Source organism: Trichosurus vulpecula, chromosome 2 (assembly GCF_011100635.1).
Source record: "Trichosurus vulpecula isolate mTriVul1 chromosome 2, mTriVul1.pri, whole genome shotgun sequence".
In the NCBI taxonomy this organism is placed as follows: domain Eukaryota; kingdom Metazoa; phylum Chordata; class Mammalia; order Diprotodontia; family Phalangeridae; genus Trichosurus; species Trichosurus vulpecula.
Window position 1 is genome coordinate 266,550,693 of NC_050574.1, and position 22,853 is coordinate 266,573,545.

Consider the following 22,853-nt stretch of genomic DNA (forward strand, 5'->3'; position numbering starts at 1 on the left):
TGTGGAAGACAGGAAGATAGCTTAACTTTACATGGCTTGGGGGATGGTAAAAGATACAGAGAAGCATACTTCAATTAAACATAAAGAAAAACTCCCTAATGACTGGAGCTGTTGAAAAACATCATGGCCAATTCTGAAAGGTGATGAGTTCCCTGTCACGGGAGGTCTTCGAAAAGAGGTCAGATGACCACAAGCTAGATACTGTGAATAGGATTTGTGCTTTGGGCAAAGGTGAAACTAGGTGAGCTCTGGGATTGCATGGCTCTGCCACTGACTTTGGCATAAGTTACTTTCTCTTGACCTCATCTGTAGAATGGGGCAAGTGCATGTGAATCTCTTTCCATCCTAGGGATGTTATATAAGAATATGGTCTAACAGACAGAAGATGCTTTGAGTTGTTTAGGAGAAATGGGTTATAGAGCATAGTGAGAATTTTGTAAAACATTCCAATTCAATGCACCCTCAAGGCCAGGTTAGGCTTCACTCCCTCGAATATCAGCATCGATCAGCTCACCTTTGGCATCAAAGCACTGGGATAGCCAATACTTCCCAAACACAACATCCATCCTCTCGCCATGTCGACAGACAAAGAGGCATCGCTTCTGGGGACCGGGCTGGCTGTTGACTCGCAGGGGCTGTTCAGAAAGACAAAGAAAGTAAGTAAGTGGGAAGTACTTTGAGGCAGCATATGAGTTACAAGGAGTACTGAACTCGGAGTCCCAAGAGCTGAGGCCAGCTCCTTGCTCTGCATGTATGGCTTGGGTGACCTTGGGTAACTTCTCAGGGGTTCAGTTTCTTCATCTGTAAAGAGAGGGTTGAATAAGATGACCTTTAAGGTCCCTTTCAGCTCTAGATATCAGATCCTCCGACAGCCGAGTGGAAAGCCCTGGGTACAGGTGGGGCCATAGGATTACTATTCTTATTAGTAAGCGGCCATAAGGCTATCTGGTTTAATGCTTGGATCTAAGAAGCTAAGGAGTCAGTCAGTTAACAAACACTAATTAAGCACTGCGTTTAATGCCTGGAACCATGCTAAGCAAAGGGGAGTAAATTTGGGAGACTCAAATCCAAAATAAAGAAAGGCAAAAAAATAGTCTTTGTCCTCAAGAAGCTTATATTCTAAAGGGGAGAAAAAATGTGCAAAACTAGTTAGTGATGGTATAATTTCTTCTTCTAAATAAGGACACTATTTGGTGGTAAGATGTCCTCAGGGAGCAGGACTGCCATTGTTACAAAAGTGAAATTTCTACAGAGTACATTGACCATCTGGAGGACCATGACTGCCTCCAGACTCTCCACTCTGACCCTGCACGTTGAGAATGCCTATCTTTAGCCACTGTGCTGATCACAGGATTGTAAGGCTGGAAGAAACCTCAGAGCTTATCCAATTTAATGCTCTGATTAGGCAGGTGAGGAAAGTGTAGCCCACAGAGATTGAAGGACTTGGCCAAGGTCACCCAAGCAGCCAGGGCCAGAGCAGGGGGGGTGAAGCTGGATCCTCTAGCTGTACAGCTAATGCTCTCTCCCTTGCCTTTCTGATATCCTTCCCCTACTCCAGAGCTATGATGGCTCCCTATTATCTCCTGCATCCTGGAGAGAGCAGCTGTTCCCAAGCAGTGGCAACATAGGGAGAAAACTTGCCATTTCATGCCCATCTTCTGCTCTAGTTGTCTGGTTTAAATTGTGTTTTAGCTGGATGAATCTGCCTAAGATCTGGTTAACCTCACCTTAGAACTTTTACATTTTTTTTAATCAACTGGAATGTGTTCCCTCTCTACCTAGCCGGGTCCCTTCTGATCCTAAAAACTTGGTTCTACGTATACTGACACAGCAATGGATGAGAAGACTTGAATTGGAGTCTCCCAAATTTACCAACTCTATGACTGGGGAACGTCATGCCTGTCTTCTGAGCCTGAAACAGCCTGAGCCTATTTCCTCATCTGTAAAATGGGGGGAATACCACCTGCTCTGCCTACTTTACAAGGTCATGAGATGCAAATTAGACAATAAAAGTAGAAATGCTTTTAAAAGTGACATTATCATCTCTTTCTGGAAACCCACCCTAATTAACCCCACCTCAGGCCAATGCCACACTCACACTCAAGTATGTATTCTTTGAGCTTATGAGAGTGAGAGACAGATAGAGACACACAGAGACAGAGACACATAGGGACACAGAAAGAGACACAGGAGAGAGAGACAAACACAGAGAGATGGAGACAAGAGAGACAAAGGGAGAAACAGAGACACAGAGAAAGATGAAGAAACAAAGACACAGTAAGAGAGACAGAAACAGAGGCAGAAAAAGAAACAGAGACATGGAGACACAGAAAAAGAGACAGACACAGAGGAGGGGGGGGGACAGAGACATACATAGAGACAGAGGAGAGAGACAGAGAAGAAAAGAGAGTGAGAAATAGAGAGGGAGAGAGAGAAAGAGAAGGAGAATTCTGTCTCTCTTTCAATGGATTGAGATTTCTAAGTGCTTGGTTCACATCCCCTTCCCTCCCTCACCCCCCATAGTGCTTTGTGCTCAGCACGTAATTGGTATTCAGCATTCTCTGGCTGCATACATGTTAGCGTCCCCCCAAAAAAGCTCCAGGAAGAACTACTGCTATCTCTTATACTGAATTACCCAGGTCTAATTTCCATCCTGACCAACTGGGTGCTGATACTTTAATTACTGAGTAGAGACTCACAGCCCTTTCTTCTGCCCTCTCTATTTGAGACAGCTATTCAAAATGTGCTGTTGCTGACTGGAACACTGCTGGCTGGCCCTATGTGTTCATTTACAGCAAATGAACCTGGCTGAACTGTGCAGGAGTGGCAGGGTTCTCTCTAGCTGATTCCCACTACTCCCTTAGAAGAAACCTCAGCTCAAGCCAACATGGTATCCTCACTCTCCCCAGGTTACATCTTGAGCTTGCTCATTCTTCTGACTTTGTTCATCCCACCTAAAACATCCAAGAAAATCCTCCCCATTCTTCAAATCCTCAGCCACTCCAAGAAGTTCTCTGACCACCCTGGCCTACACTGACAAACCCCCTTCTCTAACTCTGATAGTACCTATTGTCTGTACCACTGATTTGGCACTTAACCATACACTGCGTGCTTTCATTGGTTATATCTTTTCATGTGAGGATATCTTATTTCCCCAGCTAGATTGCAAACTCCCTGAAGGCAGCAAGAAACCATGACTCATACTTCTTTCTATTCTTCCAAAGCACCTAACTGGATGAAGTAGATGATTACTGGATTTGGGAATCAGACCAGGGTTCAAATCTCTCCTTGGATATTTATTCACTGTGTGAGCATGGGCCAATTATTTCACTTAGAGGCCTAGCTCTAGATATGTAACGAGGACCAAGGACAAACAACATCACTGGGGATAGGGGTGCATGGGGAGGCAGATAACAATATTTGTACAACCTGCCTCAACCTCAGGAATTGCTTGAGAAAAGCGCTTGGTAAACATTAGAGGGACAGGGATTGGACCCATGATTTCATTGGTGAAGGGATCTCCCAGTATGGAACTTCTCTGCCACTGCAGTACCTTCCCCACAACTTACGTTCTTAGAAGGCTGCCATGGGCATTGAGAGGTAACATGACTTGTTAAGAGTCAAACAGCCAGTATATGTTAGCGGCTGGTCTTAGATGTAGGTCTTCGTGGCTCTGAAGGCAGCTTTCTACTCATTACACCAACATGCCTCTCCATAGATTTTAAAGCACGCCACGCAGTGCATATGAGTGATGTTGTCTGGTGTGTGCTTAGTAAGAACTTATTGATCAAATGATTGTAGAATGTTTCCCAAATGTTACTGGCCAAACTTACTTGCATGGGCTGGCAGATGATGGTGAGGGGAGACGTCTCCCCTGGACCCTGTTCCTCCTGCTGCCGCCTCTCCAAAATGCCATCACTGAACATGAGTGAGCTGGAGGACGATGATGTGCTCAGAATTGAATAAGAACTACAGAGAAAAGGACAGGAAGACATAAACTATTGGTACCACGAGCAACAGGCCATGTGTTCTCTGGCCTTCAGGATGAGGGACTTAATTAACATGAAAAAATATGAGTGGCAGTGATGGTGGTGGTCAATGGTAAAGGGGGAGGACATGATATCCTGATTCCTTGGGAAGAACATCTTGTTCTACTTTGAAAAGCCAAGCAATTAATAAATTAAGGGCAGACAGATTTACTTGTGCATGAATCCAACTGGAAGACCCCTCTGGGCAGGGCTGGGGTCCATCATTTATACATTTAGTACAGTGTTACCGGCAGGGCTGGCACCAACTACATATTTAGCTATAATGCCACAGCAATTATATGCCACTGTATCCTGCTATTATCCCAGCTGAAAAGAAATAAAGGATTCCTGCTGTTAATCTTATTGTCCATAGTCATTTTCATAGGGAGGGAGGGCTTTTTGTATCCTTGCCCACTTGTCTTCACATCTCCAGAGTCATGGAAACCTTGCGACTGCTTGCCTCCTCTCTCCTATCCTCTCCTGTCTCCCGTCTCATGCCCCCAAAAGAGATAATCAAATGGAGAAGCATTTCACAGGCGATCATCCTCACCATATGTGAAGGGACAGAGACTAACCTCCATCCAAAACTATTTAATAAAAGACTGTTGGAGCCCAACTAGGGTTAAGGCTGAGTGGGAGGCAGTTACATCAAGCCCCTCTTTCCCCCCACATTAAGTTACTTTGAATTAGCGAGCGACCAAGACGGCTCATCTCATAAATGTGGCTGTTAAATTTTGGTTATTGGATAAATTCAATGAAAAATGTTCTCTGGCCTCTTGGGCAACCTGAAGGGAAGCATTTAATGTATGTGTTACACAGATACTTAGAAATGAAGGCTTTTCTTCCTGCCACTAATGGGAATGACAGCCATCACAGCAACAAAACAAACATGTGGAGTATCCATTGGTGCCAGCTAATGTATCATCTGAGCCTCCTTTTTTTCTGACAGAAATCTACCTCCCTCCTAATGACCCTTTCTACAACCCCTCCAGCTGGAGAGAAGCCAGCCTCCCTCCCTGCCTCAAAGCTTTGGGGGCCTGAAATGATGGGATTTGTGGAATCACGTTGCTACATCTTGCTGGTTTGTGCCTCCTCACTTTTCAGCTCAATTATGGCTTTGAAGAGATCGACTGGCTTCCTTCCCTCCTTCCCGCATTTCACTGACAAAAACACTGTCAGCTTCCTCAGCTGTCAATGCAACAAAAGGGATATGATTCACTCTGATTTGGGGCTGTCAGTTTCAATAAGGTAACAGTCAGGAACTTTATTTTGAAAACAGCACCAAAACCACATCATCTCCTTAAGGACCATAGCTATGCCTGTTCATCCCCAAGGATAACTTGTTTTGAAAATGCATCCTGAGACTGTCTAGCTTAGGCCACCCATGAAAATCAGTCAACAGCTAGAGAAACCCAGAACCAGAGCGCCTAAGTCCTGAGGACATGTTTTCTTAAGACTGGTGAAGAGAACTTGGAAAAGCATACAGAGGACTGGAAAATAGGAAGGATAAGAAAAATATAGAAGGAGACCACCTAGCCAAGAGAAGAGAAGTCCGAAAGGAGTTCTGAGAGTTTAACAATAGGTAAAATTCATTACCTGACATTAACCAGAGACCAAGGAGTAGGTTATGGAAGAATAATCCATTTAATTTCAAACATACTTCTCAGGTGAGATACCATCACTAATCTTTGCCTTAGAAAATGGGGACTGTAATCCATACAATTCCCTATAATCTGATAATCCAATCATGTTATATTCACTCAGGCTTATTCCCAAGCCCTAGTTAATGCAAAGGCCATTTTAAAATGAGAGAGAGAGAGAGATTGAGAGAGGGAGAGAGAGAGAGAGAGAGAGAGACAGAGAGAGAGAGAGAGAGAGAGAGAGAGAGAGAAATAGTGAGAGAGTGTGTGTGAGTGTGTAGGTGTTATAAAATGGGTTTTAAGGAATGTGTACAGAGTTCCCTTTACTTACTGACCCATATTTTTCTGGAGGTTAGCAGTAAATAAATTTAAGTTTTGCTTCATATGCCAAAGATGCTTAGCTGTCAGAACTTACTAACTTCAATCTGAACTTATGGAGAGGAAATGATGTGGGATAGAAGAGAGATTAGAAAATATTCCTGACTCCATATTTATGACTTATGTTCCTAAAGCTAATGGAGGGAGGGAGCTTTCTCATCTTTTCTTTCCCTAAACAAAATATAGGCTCAAATTATGTCCCTCTGCTTCTCTTTCATGCTTGTAAAAAAATAATAACAATAATAATTGTGCTAACGTCAGGCACCATGCGCTGGCGTGAGGCAGAGCACAGGTTTACTAAGAGGGAAGAGAAGCAAACCAGCCGCCTCCCCCATAGGACAGGGGAGCCAGGGAGAGCTTTCACTCTTGGATCAATCAAGGAGGGCACCCATGGTTTGGTCTTCCTCATTTTAGATAAGTTGAAGGGTCCCATACAGGCTGCAATGAACACCAGACTCGGCTGGGGATGGGTGGAGGGGATAGCCCAGAGAACAATCAAGTCCTGAGAATGACACGCCATCTTCCAGAAAGGTACCCTGCGGTCAATGACACCATACTGCCATGATAGTGTATATAGCACTTGAACCGCTGCTCAGACACTTCCTAGCTGTGTGACTGCTCAAGTCACTTAACTTCCTTCTCTGAGCCTTCCTTATATGTAAAATGGGAACAGTAAAAGCCCCTACTTCACAAGGCTGCTGTGAAGATCAGATAAGATAAGAGCTGTAAAATGTTTGCAAAAGGACTAAATAAATGGGAACTAATATTATTACTGACTTGACAAGGGGGAAACTTGCCAGGCCTGCTTGGTGGAAGCCATATAATAATAACCACCACAGCAATGATAACAGTGACCAGCATTTATATAACCTTTTATGGTTATCAAAGGGTTATGTCCACTGACCCTTATAACAACCCTGTGAGAAAGGTGCCATTATTAACCTCATTCTACATCTGAGGAAAACAGGGTGGGGAAGCGAGAAGCCCAGGGTTACAGAGTTGGTTAACATCGGAGACGATGGGGTTTGAACTCCAATCCTCCTAACTCCAAAGCCAGCGTTCTACCCTCCACACAATCCATCTAACTGCCTGTGGAACACACTATGATGGAGATGATGGGCGTCTGCACTAGGGCTGGGTGGGACGGATCCCAAACCAACGAGGGCCAGGGGCATTGGGATATCTCTCAAGTAACACTTCACTCTAGGTATTAAAAATGACAGCTAACATTTATAAAGTGCTTACTATGTGCCAGGCACTGTGCTAAGCATTTACAATTACTGTCTCATTTGATCTTCACAACAGCCCTGTGAGATAGGTACTATCATCATCTCCCTTTTACAGATGAGGGAACTGAGGAAAAGAGGTTAACTGACTTGCACAGGGTCACACAGCTAATAAGCATCTGAGGTCACATTTGAACTCAGGTCTTTCTGATTCCAGGCTCTCGATCCACTGTGCTGCCTAGCTGCCCCATGCTTCCCCCTCTATGGGTCCTAGTTCCAGACCCAAACAGGAACTCAAGATAGCAATTTTTATCTGATTATGCAAAATGGACATGGTGGGGTGGAGCTGTCCATGTATCCTCCTTCCCAAGCCCTATGCAGTTAGCCAGAAGCCTGGGGACCATACATCTTCTCTCCCCCTGGACCTCATGCATTAAACAAACAAAGCATAACACCCCATTCTACATACCCTGCTTCAGTTCCTTGCCCTTAAAAGTTCTGTGTGATTGTTTCGCATTAGGAAGACTAACCATAAAAAGCAGTAAGCCCCAAGAGTCTGCTTACCCATGGAATATCCAGGTACTGCATTCATCTGCCTTGGTGATGTAATTCTCAGGCAGGAGCCCAGAACAGCCAGTGGTTAAGGATGTGCCATAGATCCAGCCCTCACTGGTACTTGTCTGCTCCATTGGAGACATGAAAATGAAGTCTCCAGGTACCAGCTCCAGTTCATCATCATTTTGTGGAGTGTAGGGATAGATTACTTGTAGCGTCTGAGAAAGAAAAAGAGGGAGGCATGTGAAAACTGTACCCAAACCATCCCTGTAAATGCTCTTGTGAGTGGGCAAGTTTGTTTTATCCTATCCTATCCTGTGGTTCAGTTGTTTTCACATGTGTCTAACTCTTCAGGACCCCATCTGAAGTTTTCTTAGCAAAGATATTTGGAGTTTGCCGCTTCCTCCTCCAGCTCATTTTACAGATGAGGAAAGTGAGGCAAACAAGGTTAAGTGCCTTGCCCAGGGTCACACAGCCAGTAAGTGACTGAGACCAGATTTTAATTTGGGTCTTTCTGATTCCAGGCCTAGCACTCTATCCACTGAGCCACCTAGTTGCCTCCTAGGCAAACAGAGGTTAAGTGACTTGCCCAAGGTCACTCAGCTAAGCTAGTAAATGTCTGAGGCCAAATTTAAACTCACTCTATCCAACACTCTAACCCACCACCTAGTCTTTTACCGGAAAGAATCACCAAAAAAAAAATCATTTTTCAAGTAGATATTACAGCTTCCTATTCTATCTAGAATGAAATATAAACTCCTATATTAAGCTTTTACAGTCTTTTACAACCTTGTCTCCACTCCATTTTCCCAGCTTTATTAGGCAAACTATCTTTCTTTCTGTTCCTCACAGGCGAAACTCCATCTCTTCTGTTTTTGAGTAAAATTCACTCCCCCCTCACCTCTACCCAGGGGTGTGCTGGAGTCAGAGGGCCGACTGTCAAATTTTCAGTGTGAGAATTTACACCTTAGAAATTGGCAAATGCTACAAATCAGGGCTTGACTTAATATTTTGTTACTTGTATAGACTTGAGAAAGTGATGAAGAAAACGTTAATAATGCAGATTAAACAAAAAAATGGAGTTTGTGTGAATGTATATGTATACATATACATACATATATATATACACACACATATATAATGTATATACACATATATATACATACATACATACATACACACACACACACACACACACACACACACACACACACACTTTTTTCCCTTGGTTTTCTAGGTTAGTGGTATCAAATTCTAATAGAAATGGGGTCACTAAACCATACATAAGGATCTCTGTGGAAGCATACTGTCTTAGAAAACCACATATTAACATTATCTATGTTCTATTGTATTTTTATTTATTTTGTTAAATATTTTCCAATTACATTTTAATATGGTCCAGTTTCTCTTGGGAGTGTCATGGAGGGCCTCCATGTATTTTGACACCTCTGGTCTACACTCAAGAAAATGACAGAGAAAATGTTAATAATTAAACTTAAAAAGTGTGTCCTCTATACTTTTTTTTGGAAATCCAGTTGTTAAATATTTACCAGCACACAGCTGCCTCCTCCTCATAGAAGCCTCTCTCTTTCTTCAGGATATAGCTCAAACCTCCCCTTCCCCCCTTCCTGATCCTCCCTCTCAAACTGCTTTGTACTTAACTACTTTGTGCTCATCTCCTTATATTTCTTTCTGTAGATATGTATTATGTCCTTTTTGTCTCCCCTGTAGAACATAAGTTACTTATGAGTGTGGATTATTTTATCTTTTCTATTTGTCTGTCATATTGTTGGTGATTAATACTTATCAATTGATGGATCTGAAAAAAAATAATCCATATCCTTTGGAAATGGATTTATGCTGGATACTGACAGGCTGTTCCAGATTAATTTCCTAGAATTGCCTTAACAGAGATTGTTTCATTTTTTGTTTTATACCCCTAGGGCCTAACACAGTGCCTGGCACAAAGTAAACGCTTGTTGGTTGAATGATTGACTTCACCCATGAGGGAAGATATTTCATTTTTGGATTAGCATCTAAATACACCAGAGGCATTTTAGGAAATTGTTCCTTGCAAACAGATTTGGACCCAGTCACCCACTGTCCCATCTGCTAGTGTAGGCACCAATGTAAAATTTTTTTCCCTCAGGGAAAACCATTCTTCTCTGTAGAGCCCAAATGGGCCAGATGGAGAGAATATGTGTGAAGGTCTACGTCTTCCAACATGGAGGGCACTGGAATCCGTGGAACAAATAGCAGAGCTTTGTGGTTATTGGGTCATTTCACTTGTGTGCAACTCTTTGTGACCCCATTTGGCTTTTTTTTTTTTTTTTTTGCAAAAATACTGGAGTGGTTTTTGCCATTTCCTTCTCCAGCTCATTTTACAGATGAGGAAACTGAGGTATTAAGTGACTCGCCCAGGGTCACACAGCTAGTATCTGAGGCCAGATTTGAATTCAGAAGATGAGTCTTCCTAACTCCAGGCCCAACACTATCTACTACACCACCTAGCTGCCCTAATATTAGAGCTAGAAAGCCCCTTAGTCTAAAAAAACCTCTTGTCATATAGGCTCTAATGAGATGACATTCACAAACCTTTGTAAACTTTTATGGTCATATAGCAAAAGTGCTAAATAAATGTTTATTACTACTAGTAGTACTGTTATTAATATTTCTGTCATCATTATTACTGTTACAGGGGATGAAATGAAAGTCTAGAAAATCTGTTATTTGCCCAGAGTCACATGACAAGTTGGAGGCAGAGCCAGAATTAGAGTCCAGGTTTCCTAGCTCCCAGGCCAATATTTTTCCCATTTCATCACGCTGAGAGTTTCTCCCCAGGTCACAATACTTCCTGGTTACCTCCTGTTCCTCTGGCAGCTATGCTGGGTGGGACCATGAGCTAGTCACTTCACTGGGGGCAGAGTTGAGAAGTCAGACTAGGCAAAAGAAGATAGTCCTGGCCTGGAAGCAGAGGGATGGACCAGTAAATAATCTTGCAATAATATAAGATTTATGCTCAGTTCTTTTTAATTTTGTTTATTAGGGCCCATCCGTTCCCTTCTCCTCGATCCATATCCTCTCCCCGACTCCCAAGTCTGGCTTCCTTCCTAGATACATCCCCACCTCCCCTCGGCAAAGAGTCCTATTCTAAGCATTTGCAAAACTGATTAAGAACAATATAAGACATTTCTCTTAATCAAAGGGATACGTGTGTGATGAATCCACTAAAAAGAAATTTCCTTTCCCTGGAACAGGATGGAGGGAGAAGGCTCTGCATGAGGAGGAATGAAGCCCAGGCCAGAGCTCTCCACTCAACTGTTTAAAAATACAGTAGATTGCCTTATGGAGATAGTGAGCTCCCTGTTACTAGACATTTTGGGGGGCAGAGGCTGAATATTAGTCAAGGACACAGAAGAAGAGAATTTATAATACAGGTCCTGGGTTGGACTAAATGACCTTATCTAAGATCCATTCCAACTCCAAGATCTTCTACTACTTACCTTGGGAAGGTAGTATGGAATAATTGATGGGAGAGAGCTGGCCTTAGATCAGGGAAATCTGGGTTTGCATCCTGCCTCTTACTCATACTAGCTATGTGACCACGGATGGGCAGGTCACTGAACCTTGTCAGTACCTCTAGGCAACTTTCTAAGATGATGAATCACTGATGATTTACTGACCCTACCCTGGTGGAGGGAGTTTCTGCAGTGGCCAATTCCTTACATCAAAGAAATCACAGGTCTAGACTCTTTTTGTGAAGGGAAGATCATTGGGACAAGGATAAGTAACCGTGTTCTGGAGATAAAAACAAAACAAAACAAAACTGAGGAACAGAAAAGGGTGGAGATAAGCCCCAGAGGATGAAGTGAAGTGAAGGGGTAGTACTAGGATTACCTAAAATTCACAATGACCCAAGATTATACAGAAAAGTAATCTTAAGGTTGGGAAACATCATCTTAATTATCTCTATCATTTACATAGAACTTTACAGTTTGCAAAGTGCTTTACAAATCTCATTTTATCCTCAAAACCACTCTTGACGTGATTATTACATACAACAACTCTTGATGCTATCATTATTCTCATTTTATAGACGAAGGAACTGAGTCAGATGGAGTTTGAGTACTTACGTACTTGTCACACAGATAATAAGTGTTTCATTTAATGAAATGAGCCTTATCAAGGCTAACTCCTGTACTTGTTCAAGTAAGCCCATTCCATCCTATCTCCTCCAACAGACTGCCTCCTAGGTCATCCCCACTCTCTCACTTATTTTCAATTGCTTCCTCTCTACTGGCTCTTTCCTACTGCCTACAAACAGGCCTGTGTCTAGCCTGAAAAAAAAAACCCTCACTTGCTCCTTCCATTTCTGCTATCATCCTGTATCTTTTCTGCCCTTCATAGAGAAGCTCCTTAAAAAGGCCATCCACAATAGGTGCCTCCACTTTCTCTCCTCTCACTCTCTTCTTACAATCTGGCTTCTGACTTTATCATTCCACCAAAACTGCTCTGTCCAAAGTTACTAATGATCTCTTAGTTGCCAAATCCAAGGACCTTTTCTCAATCCTCATCCTCCTTGACCTCTCTGTAGCTCTGACACTGTGGATCACTCTCTCTCTCGTCCTCAATTCTCTCTAGGTTTTCAGGACATCACTCTCTCCTGGTTCCCCTATGTATCTGACCACTCCTCCGTCTCCTCCTCCAGATCATACCCTCTACCCATAGGTGTCCCTCAGGGTTCTGTCCTAGGCTCTCTTCTCTTCTCCTTCACTTCGTGATCTCGTCAGCTCCCAGGGATTTAATTACCACCTCTATGCTGATGATTCTCAAATCTACCTTTCCTGTCCCAGCATTTTTGCTGACTTCCAATCTCACATCTCCAATTGTCTCTCAGACATTTTGAACTGGATGTCCAGTAGACATCTTAAACTCAATATATCCAAAATAGAACTCATTTATCTTCTCCCCAAATTCTCCCTGCCTCCTACCTTCCTTCTTACTGTAGAAGGCAACACCATCCTCCCAGGTCCTCGGGCCCATGAGCTGGGAGTCATCCTGGATTTCTCACTATCTCTCACCCCCATGTCTAAGTTGTTGCCAAGGCCTGTCAACTTCACCTTTGCCCCCTTCTCTCTGACATTGCCCCCATTCTGGTACAGGCCTTCATCACCTCACACCTGGACTATTATAATTGCCTGGCAGTGGGTCTACCTGCCTCAAGTCTCTCCCCACTCCAATCTATCCTCCATCTAGTCACCAAAGTGAATTTCCTAAAATGAAGTTTTGATCATGTCACCTCCTCTACTCAATAAATTTCTACCTTCTGTATCTTCCTCAACCCATCCCGATTCTGGTGTCTTTCCGCTGTTATTTCTTATCTATCTTGTATATAGTTTGTTTTGTATATATTTGTTTGCATATTATTCTCCCCCTCCCCCAATAGATTGTAAATTCCTTGAGGTCAGGGACTGTCTTTTGCCCCTTTTTTGTATCCCCAGTACTTAGCACAATGCCCGGCACACAGTAGGCACTTAATAAATGTTTATTGAATTGGGGCCAGATTTAAAGGCAGGCCTGATTTTAGGCCCAGTGATCTATCCATGGTGCCACAGTACCGGTTAGAGAAGCAAGTACCTGGCTTCACATTATGTTGTTTTGCTCTTACGTAAGTTTTCCATTAATATGTCTGCCTGCAAGACTTCTGCTTGTGTGTGTGTGCCCTGATCCTCTACTAAACTGTATGCTTTTCCAACAGATTAAACTTTGTCGAAGTTACAGTTTGTTAAATGTCTGACATCCCTCTGCAGAGGAGAGCTATGGTTCGGTATGGAGACAGACCAGATCATCTTTCAACCCTTGTAGCTCTTGACTACTACAGAGAGACAGCCAAAGCCACCATGGTCCCAATGTACCTGATAAAGTGAATGGTCCTGCACAGAGGACTTAGTGAAACTATATACAAACGGAAGGCAGACCTTGGTTTGAGTCCCATCTCAGACACTTGGTAGCTGTGTCTCCTTGGCCAAATCACTTCACTTCCTTGACCTTCAATTTCCTCATCTCTAAAATGGCGATAATGACAAGACCCACCTCGCATGATTGTTGAGAGTACCAGATGAGATAATATATGAAAAGTGCTTTACAAACCTCAAAGTTTTATATTATTATTATTATTATTAAAAAGTTGAGTGACTACCTTCATTCACCTCATATATGTGTATATATATGAGGTAAATATATATGTATATAAGGTCAATATACATGTGTGTGTGTGTGTGTGTGTGTGTGTGTGTGTATGTATATACACACACATATATTCACCACCAGAGAAAATGCCAAATGAAGCCTCTCCTCATCCCTCTGGCTGTTAGTCCCTTCTCCCTCATCTAGACATCTCAGATTTATTTACCTGTTTTCATATTGCTCCCCTCTATGCCCCTCTCTCCAATGTGAGCTCACTAAGGACAGGGGCTGATTTTATTTCCCTTTTATGCATTTGTATCTCCAGCATCTAGCTCAGTAACTTCCACATAGTAGGTGCCTTCTAATAAATAGCTTGGGACTGAATTGGATTTAAGACTCAAACACAGAACTCATCCTGGCTTTCCTCTTGTCCTGCTGAGGGGTTGTCTTGGCTGAGTCAGTTCCTTTCTCTGGTTGCTTCACTGACACAATCAACCAAGACAGAGAGACACCCAATCAATTAAGCTCAAGGGACAAGAGGGTCCTACCCAAATATAGGAAGGCTCTCTTAAGGCAAATGGACTTCAAAGTGGAAATTCTATTCTATTCTATGCAAAGAGCTATTGAAAAGAACAGTAACAAATGAGCTTTTACACATTCAAGATAAAAAGGGACAAGTTATTTTTAGACGATAATTCATGTGGGTGTTTGCAGTCTCTCTCTCTCCCCCTCTCAATCTCTTTCTTCTGTGCCAATTGAGCAAGAATGTGGGTCAGGCAGAAAAGCAATTACCCTTTGTGTTAACTGGAGGGCGGTGTTGATTAGAAGACATTCCTGGTAAAATTCCATGGCCACCTTTCTTCCTGGCTCGTCTCACAAAAGGAAGCCGTCCCAGAGTTAGCCTAACTTTTCAGATAATTCTTCCCAGATTCTAAGAGCAAGATGTATTCTTCTCTTCCTTCTCTAGGTCCCATCCCATGTAATTCCTGGAATGACTTCTCTTCTAGGTAAGGGCAAGCCCAGCCTGGATGCTTAGTGCTTCTAGAAACTCTCCCAGGGGTATGCAGAAAGAGACAACAGGATTCTCCCCAGCCAGTCCAAACTCTGCCTTTGACCTTGGGCCAGTCACTTAGGGCCTATTTTCTCATATGTAAAAAAGGGATCATGAAAATACTTGTAACCACCTAGCTCTCAGCTCAAAGAATAGAATGCAGGAAAAGCACCTTTTAATAACATACCAAACAAATGTACTGTTGTCATCTTCTCTCCAACTAGATAGTAGTCTCCTTGAGGGCAAGGCTTTGTTTTTCTTATATTTCTCTCTACTCCTTCTCCCACCTCTCCCTGTGGCACCTTAGTTAGAAGATAAATATCTGGCGAATGTTCCAATGTCATGTTTTATTTGTGTGCCCCTTTCTTGCTAAAAGATTCTAGTGAGGGCTTTTTGAATTTTTATTTAAAATAATTCTTTCCAATGTTTAAAAGCAGTTTTCCCATTTATTCCCTTTTTTTAACTCCCAAAACATCCCAATGTGGTATATACTGGTCAAAAATTATCATCTTTGTGTTTACAGCTAAAGAAACTGAGCCCCAGAAAGTTTAAATGGCTTGCCAACAAATCTGTTGGTAAGATCTGGGCCATGTTAACAGTTTAGCAGAAGAAATAGCTTCAGTAGAAGGTTAGTTCCTTGAGGACTGTGACTTAAACAGTCACAGTCTAAACTGTGACTAAACGTTTCTTTTCTTTGCATTCCCAGACCTAGCATATAATAGGGGTTTAATAAACATCTGTTTAATTGAATTGAACAAAGATCACCAGGGTCAGGAAGGCTCTCAAGCTACAAGCAAGAATGGGAATCTACCTGTTGCTACTTTGTCCAGGGCTCCCTAACACCTTACATTTTTAGGTTAAGGAGTATATGTCATGTCCATAGGTCCATGTGTGTTAGGGACACAATTGGGACTAGAATCCAGGTCTCCTGACTCCTAGGCTGATACATTTTTCTGTTACTCTACATTGCATTTCTTTGGTACCCACCTGTAGGACCCAGCATGGGACTGTGTAACCGCAGGTGCTTAATCCATGTTGGTAGGTAGCTAAATTCAGAGGGCAGGTCTGGTAGGGATAGGTGAGAGATAGATTACCTCATGGTTAGCAAATCGGATGTCTCGAGAGAATATGGTAGCAACCCAGTCACACCCCAGTTTGACATCAATATTCTGGGCCAGTTTCTCCAGGGTGGGCAGGTGGCTGGCTTGGAAGTGGTAAGCCAGAGTCACATGAAGTTGCTTCTTATGGGGCTCCACATGCACCTCTGGAAAAAGAAAGAGAGAAGGGTCTACAAAGTGGATGCCAAAACAGTCTTGGGAATTAAAAGCACAGCACGACAAGAGGTTCCACTAGACTTGTTCTTCCCAAACGCCAAGCCTATAGCTCCCAAAGGTATTCTCGCCCACCCTAAGCAGCAATACTGGGAAAAGAGAATTAACAAATGAATTCTGTACCAATGTTACTGAAAATCGATGAAAGTCCATTCAATTCAGCCAATATTTATTAAGTGCTTACTGCGTGCAGAGCACTGTGACATCCCAACCCAATGGGAGTAGATGCAAAAGTTAAAGAACATACTATGTGTGGCCTCATGCAGCTCACCATCTAGCGGGGGGTGTGACACACATACAAATAGCTTCCATACAAGCTAGCAGATGTTGAATGTATTACAGAAGTGCAAAACAAGCACTATGTGAAGTCCCAAGGAAGAAAGGTCACTATTAACAGGGGCATGGAGGAAGTGGCATTTAAGCTGGGCTTTAAAGGTGGGCAGGAGTTCAGTAGAGGGAAGTAGATTGGTATGCAGGAGACATACCGGGCATAGGACAAGGACAAACAGATACTGACAGGAAAGTTCAGGGCATGTTCAAAGGCAGAGAACAGTCCAGAGATTTAAGAGAAACAAGGAGGTACCAGGCTGTGGAGGGCCATGAGTTCCAATCTAAGGAGTCCAGATTTTACTTGGTAGGTATTAAGGAACTGCTGAAAAATTCTGAGCAGAGGAATGAAGTGACTTCACCAATGCATAAAAGATTATTCTTGTGTCAGTGTGAAGGGTACATTGGAAAAGAGAGAAAATAGACATAGAGGGACAGACGTAAGATAAATCATGGAGGCAGAATTAACAAGATTAGGTAATGAGATATGAAAAAAAAGGAGTAAGTGAAGTTAACACCCACCTAGTCTCATCGCAAATGATGAGAGCATTGTATTTGCATGTATATGGGAAACTGAGGCCTAGAAAATGGAAATTGCCTTCAACCCTCAAGGCTTCCCAGCATGTTTGAAGAAAATTCCTGCTTTAGCCAGCACCCCTAGCCAATAAATTCTATGTGTGGTACAAAGAGAGAGCTGAGTCACACATTTTCAGGACCATGATATCATTACAATGCCCAGGGGCTCTTCATAGTTAGTATTATCTGAAATTCTTTGTAAAAAGAAGAAAAAAAGCCATTCAAATGGGGGAGTAATTTACTATTCATTTAAAATGAGAAAAAAAAATAACAGCAGAATGATGTAATAGAAAAAAGCACTAGATTTATTTGAAGACCTGTGTTTGAATCTTGCTTCTATGACTTACCACCTGTGTGATTTTGGATGAGTAACTTAACTTCTCCGACCTATAAGATGGGGACAATACTTATACTACCAACCTCTTCTGCTAACTAGTTGTATGGCGAGTAGGTAAGTCATTTCCCCTTTTTTGGGCCTTGGTTTATTCATCAACAAAAGGGGAGGTTGAGGTGATCTCTAAGGTTCTTCCAGCTCTCAAGTCCATGATCCTATAAATCTAGATTCAGATCTTTACAATTTTATTTGGGTAGGAGTACTTACTGTTGTCCAAAGTAAGAGGGGTAGTGGGTGTGGCAAGCAGAGGCTTTGCCACAGGCTATCCTCTAGGGAGACTCTGGCTTACACAGTACTCGAGTCTGAGGGGAGAAATCTGGTCCTTCCTTGAGACTGTGGCATACTCAGGCAAAGCTATAATGCAGACACACTGGCACTGAGTTTCTATAGTACATCCTTGTTACAAAGGATTCCCAAACCCGTTGGAATCACTTTTAAGTGTAGCTTTTTCAGAATTAAGCCAATTTTACTAGACCCACCCAATTCTGTCTGTTGCCACCAGGGGGCAGTAAGGTGGCAAAAAAGCCTAGGTCTCTCCAAGTTGCTAGAGAGTCACAGAAGACCCCTCACTGGCATAAGCTTTAAGCATCCCTAAGAGTTGTGGCTGAGCCCTGCGCTACCCAATAGTGAAGCCTTTGAGTTCAGCGGCTACTTCACTGACTTCGGTTCCTGACAATAAGCCCTCTGCCTAACCTCAGATGCAGGATTTTAAATAGGCTCTGACAGCAGGTACAGTTCAATGAGGGAAAACTACTTCTCTGAGGTACCATCAAAGGAGCAGGAAATAGTTTGCTTCCCAAGCTGTTTCTCAGACATATTAAGGCTGTTTGGAAGGCCAGTCTTCCAGAAACCATTCTTAATGCGGAAACTGCTCTTCTGGAATGGGAGGAAATCTGAGAAGGCAACCAAATCCAAAGTGCTGAAAAACACGACAGAGTAAAGTGTCATGTTTGAGGAAGAGCAATTAGGCTGGTATCGTCGGATCACAAAGCATATGAAGGGGAGTAAAGTATGAAGAGACTGAAGTCTGGAAGGGACCATGCTCCGAAGAAAGGGAAATGCCAGAGGACTTTATATTTCGTCCTGGCGGTAACAGAGTCACTGGAATTTACTGAGTAGGAGGGTGATGTGATCAGACCTGCGTTTTAGGAAATTATCTTGGGAGTTAAGTGAAGAATATAGTAAGGAAGAGAAAGTCTTGATTCAGAGAGACTAATTAGAAGGCTTTTGCAGAGAGATTAACTAGAAGGCTAGAGGCACAAAGGGCTTGAAATAGGGTGGAGGCTGTATAAGATACTGAGAAGGTAAAAATGACAATATTTGGCAACAGAGTGAATATGGGTGGAGGATGACAGTGAGCCAAGACTGTAAAACTGAGTGACTGAGAGCAAGAAGTAACCCGAAAGTAACAGGATGCAGTGAAGAGGGAAGAGTGTGAGGGGGAAAATAAGGACTTCTTTTTCTGCACATGTGGGATTTAAGATGCATACGGGCCATGAAATGCTGCAGATGTGGGAGATGGGAACTCAGAAGTGAGACTAGGGTTGTTGTTGTTTAGCACTTCTCCATTGTGTCCCACTCTCTGCAACCCCATTTGGGGTTTTCTTGGCAGAGCTACGGGAGTCGTTTGCCATTTCCTTCTCCAGCTCATTTTACATATGAAGAAACTGAGCCAAACAGGCTTAAGTGACTTGCCCAGGATCACACAGCTACTAAGTGTCTGAGGCCAGATTTGAACTCAGGTGTTCCTGATTCCAGGCCTGGCACTCTAACCATTGTGCCATCTTCTAAGAATCATCTACATCAGGGCTGTCCAACTTTAGGTTTTTATTGAAACAATAGACAATATATTTTTGATTTGCCATTTTAGTGAGAGCTCTGCAGTAGCTCGGCTTTGTTTACTAAGGTATTTATGTAAATTTCTATGCTTGTAAGCTGGCCACACACAGCCTGCAGGCCACCTTTCGGACAGCCCTGATCTAAGCAGAGAAGACAGCTGAATCTATGGGAGCTGATGAGCAAATGAAATAGGATATAGAGGAAGAAGAGGGCCTAGTATAGAGCCCTGAGAGACACCCACAGTTAAAGTGTTAGAGAGCGTGGCAAAGATGAAAATCCAGCAAAGGACAATGAGAAGAAGAGCTCTGAGAGGTAGGAGGAGAACCAAGTGACAGACACAAAAACCCAGTGATGGAGAGGAATACGCCATAAAAGAAGGTGATTAACAGTGTCAAGTGCTTAAGAGAGGTCAAGAAGGGTGAAAATGGAGAAAAGGCCATTAGATTTGGCAATTAAGAGATAACTAGTAACTTTAGAAAGAACAGTTCAGGGAACTGGGATTCTCAAACGCGGAAGTCTGAGGGGGCTATGTGGCCTGGGGCTTCACTTAATCTCTGAGGACTTCAGCTTTCTCATTTGTAAAATGAAGAGGTTGGACCAGATGATTCCTGAGGTCCCTTTCAGATCTGACATTCCAAGAAGTTATGATGATTTAATTGCTCAATAAACACCCTGTAATTCAGTCTTTCCACATCTTACCCCATCCAGGCCAACCTCATTCCTGCCTCGGGTTTTCGTCGATGCTATTTTCCACCCATTCGCTCGCCAACCCTCAATAAATATCTTCCCTCTTTCCCTTTACCGATCAAAACCCTGGCGACTATTAAAGGCCTTGTTTGTACCCCATCTCCTCCACAAACCTTTCTCCACTCCTCTAGCTCCTTTCCCAACTACTTTTGCTCTATTATCTTTATTTTTCTCCTGGACTTAATAATCACCAACAAAAACATTCAAATAAACATAGTGAAAGATGGTATCCTGTAAAACCATAAACTCCAAATCCTGTACAGCTCCCAGCTGCTTCCGCGCTTAGAATCGGTCAATGTCCACGGTGTAGCATTTTATTGCTCTAAATGACTTTGTGTACTAGTTTAGTCTCCCTGACTAGACTGTAAGCTCTTTGGGGGCCACACAACAACAGTGATGATAATAATAATATATAAAGTGTTGATTATGTCCTAGGCGCTGTGCTAAGTACTTCACAATTATCATCTCATTTAATCCCCACAACAACCCAAGGAAGTTGGTAGGTACTATTATCCCCAGTTTACAGATGAGGAAACTGAGGCAAACAGGTTCAGTGACTTGCCCAGGATCACATGGCTGGATTTAAACTCAGATCTTCCTGACTCCGGGCCTGGGATTCTATCCACTGAGCACCTCTTCCATGTCCCCACAGCTAGACACAGAACAGATGCTCAATAAATTCTTGTTGACTGATTGATACATCCTTAAAGGAGCCTGTCTTTGCCCCGTTCCTTTTTGCGTCTTTCTCTGGCCACAGAATTATGTTCCCCCTCTGTGTCTGTTCTTTATTTATGCCAATACACCAACCAAACTTCTCATTAAGCTAAGCGAGTCTGTTTGGACCTGCAGCCTCACAGAAGCCAGCTTTGTAACCCTCGCTCTCCTCTCTCCTCCAGAATAAACACACATAACCACCACTCCTTTCAGCTAATTCCTTTGATGGGGAAATCTCAGTTGGATTAAACTGAAAGCCAAAGCTGAAATAAAAGGAGAGAGACATCTTTATGAGGTTGCATTTTTAAGGCCGGCTCATGAGGCTGAAACCCATGTAATGGATTTTAGCAAATAAAGGGAACCAGCTCGCTGAATATTAGCACTAAATACTAAGTGACCGTACAGTCCTACCCTTGTGAAACTCTGACCAAGTACTTTGGCTCCCAAAGAACTACATGGCGTAATGGGACAAGAATCATAAGGTTCAAAGTCAGAAGGTCTGAGTTCTGTTCCTAGGCTCTTCTAAGTACTTGCTATATGAACTTGGAAAAGTTACAATTTGAGTCTCAATTTTCTCGTCTGTAAAATAGGAATGATAATGTACTACCTAATTGCCCTAACCCATAAGGATGTTATAAGGATCAAGTGAGATAATGTGTATAAAAGCTTTTTATTGTATAAACTTGAAATATTATGATTATTATCAGACCCAGATAAACAACTGGATGGGAAGGAGTATTGGGAAAAGAAAGATTCTTGAATTCTGAACTGGGAAAGGGGGCTGTTTCTATATTAGCATGGCCCTGGAGGCCAGCTGTTGGTTGCTTCCTGGTCTCATCAAAGAGTATGAAAGACAACTAAATGTCTCCCTCCCCCTCTCCCCCGCCCCCCCTTGCCCCAGCCCCGAGTCATAGCAGGCACTTCAAATTATATGGTACTGTAAGTGGGATGTTTGTTTAGTGATGGGGGTAGGGGCTGTCTAGGTGCTCCTGGTAAGAGAGGCACCCTCTGCCACGATACTTTCTAGCCGTCTTCATGCCAGGAGGTGTCCTCACTAGCTATCCTCCTCTCCTGCCCGAGGCCCTTCTTGCTGCTGATTGTTCCCCAACTTTCTCGACCCAGACTTACCACGTTGCCTGCCATATTCTCCCTGGCCATCTTTGTGTGCTCCATGTGCCCAGCCCTCTTCACACCCCTCCCTTTCCACTTCTAGACTGCCATTTCTGGAAAGGACATGTTGATTGCTCCAAAGCTCTGTTCAATATTTCTGTGACTTCCCAGTCTAAAACAGCCCTGGCCACCATTCCTTTGTACGTGTTCTCTTCCCTTATTAGAAATGTAAGCTTTTTAAAGACAAGGACTGACTCTCTTTTCATATTTGTATCCCTGGTGCTTAGCACAATACCTGACACATAGTAGGCACTTAATACTATTCATTCATTCATTCATTCATTCAATCTTTTGCTTCTACTCTTAGTAGAAAAAGTACTCAGGTAGGCTTGGTCTCATCACCACTCCCTTGCCTGCTGCCTCCCATCTAGCCCCCAGCACCTCAATTTTCTCCAGGATCTCCAGGCTGGAGAAAGGAGCAAGCTCACCAGTTTTAGATGCGGCCTCAGCAGCAAAGTCAGCAGCAAACTTCTTGAGAATCTCTGCACTGTCCTCCTTCACAAAGAGGCCGATGAAGTTGGAGGAGGTATAGAGCTCGAGGGGCAATGGGGCTGAAAACTTGCACTTCCAGCGCATGACAGTGGCCTGCAGGGCCTCCCCCAGGGCATCCACCTTGCTGTCCTCACACTGGTAAGAGGAGAGCAAACAGGCTCCAGTCAGAGAGATGGGGAGATGCATATCTAATGATTCT

At 43.0% G+C, this 22,853-nt stretch overlaps 1 protein-coding gene across 1 annotated transcript in view; it reads right to left on the minus strand.

The window, feature by feature from the left end:
• The window catches only part of UBASH3B (ubiquitin associated and SH3 domain containing B), a 165,974-nt gene that overhangs the window by 23,585 nt on the left and 119,536 nt on the right, over positions 1-22,853 (minus strand). The window contains exons 4-8 of the mRNA XM_036746266.1: positions 22,591-22,789; positions 16,159-16,328; positions 7,837-8,045; positions 3,834-3,969; positions 515-635 (exon numbers count right to left, since the gene is read on the minus strand). Coding sequence (XP_036602161.1) covers positions 515-635; positions 3,834-3,969; positions 7,837-8,045; positions 16,159-16,328; positions 22,591-22,789 — 835 coding nt within the window. The remainder of the gene's footprint in view (positions 1-514; positions 636-3,833; positions 3,970-7,836; positions 8,046-16,158; positions 16,329-22,590; positions 22,790-22,853) is intronic.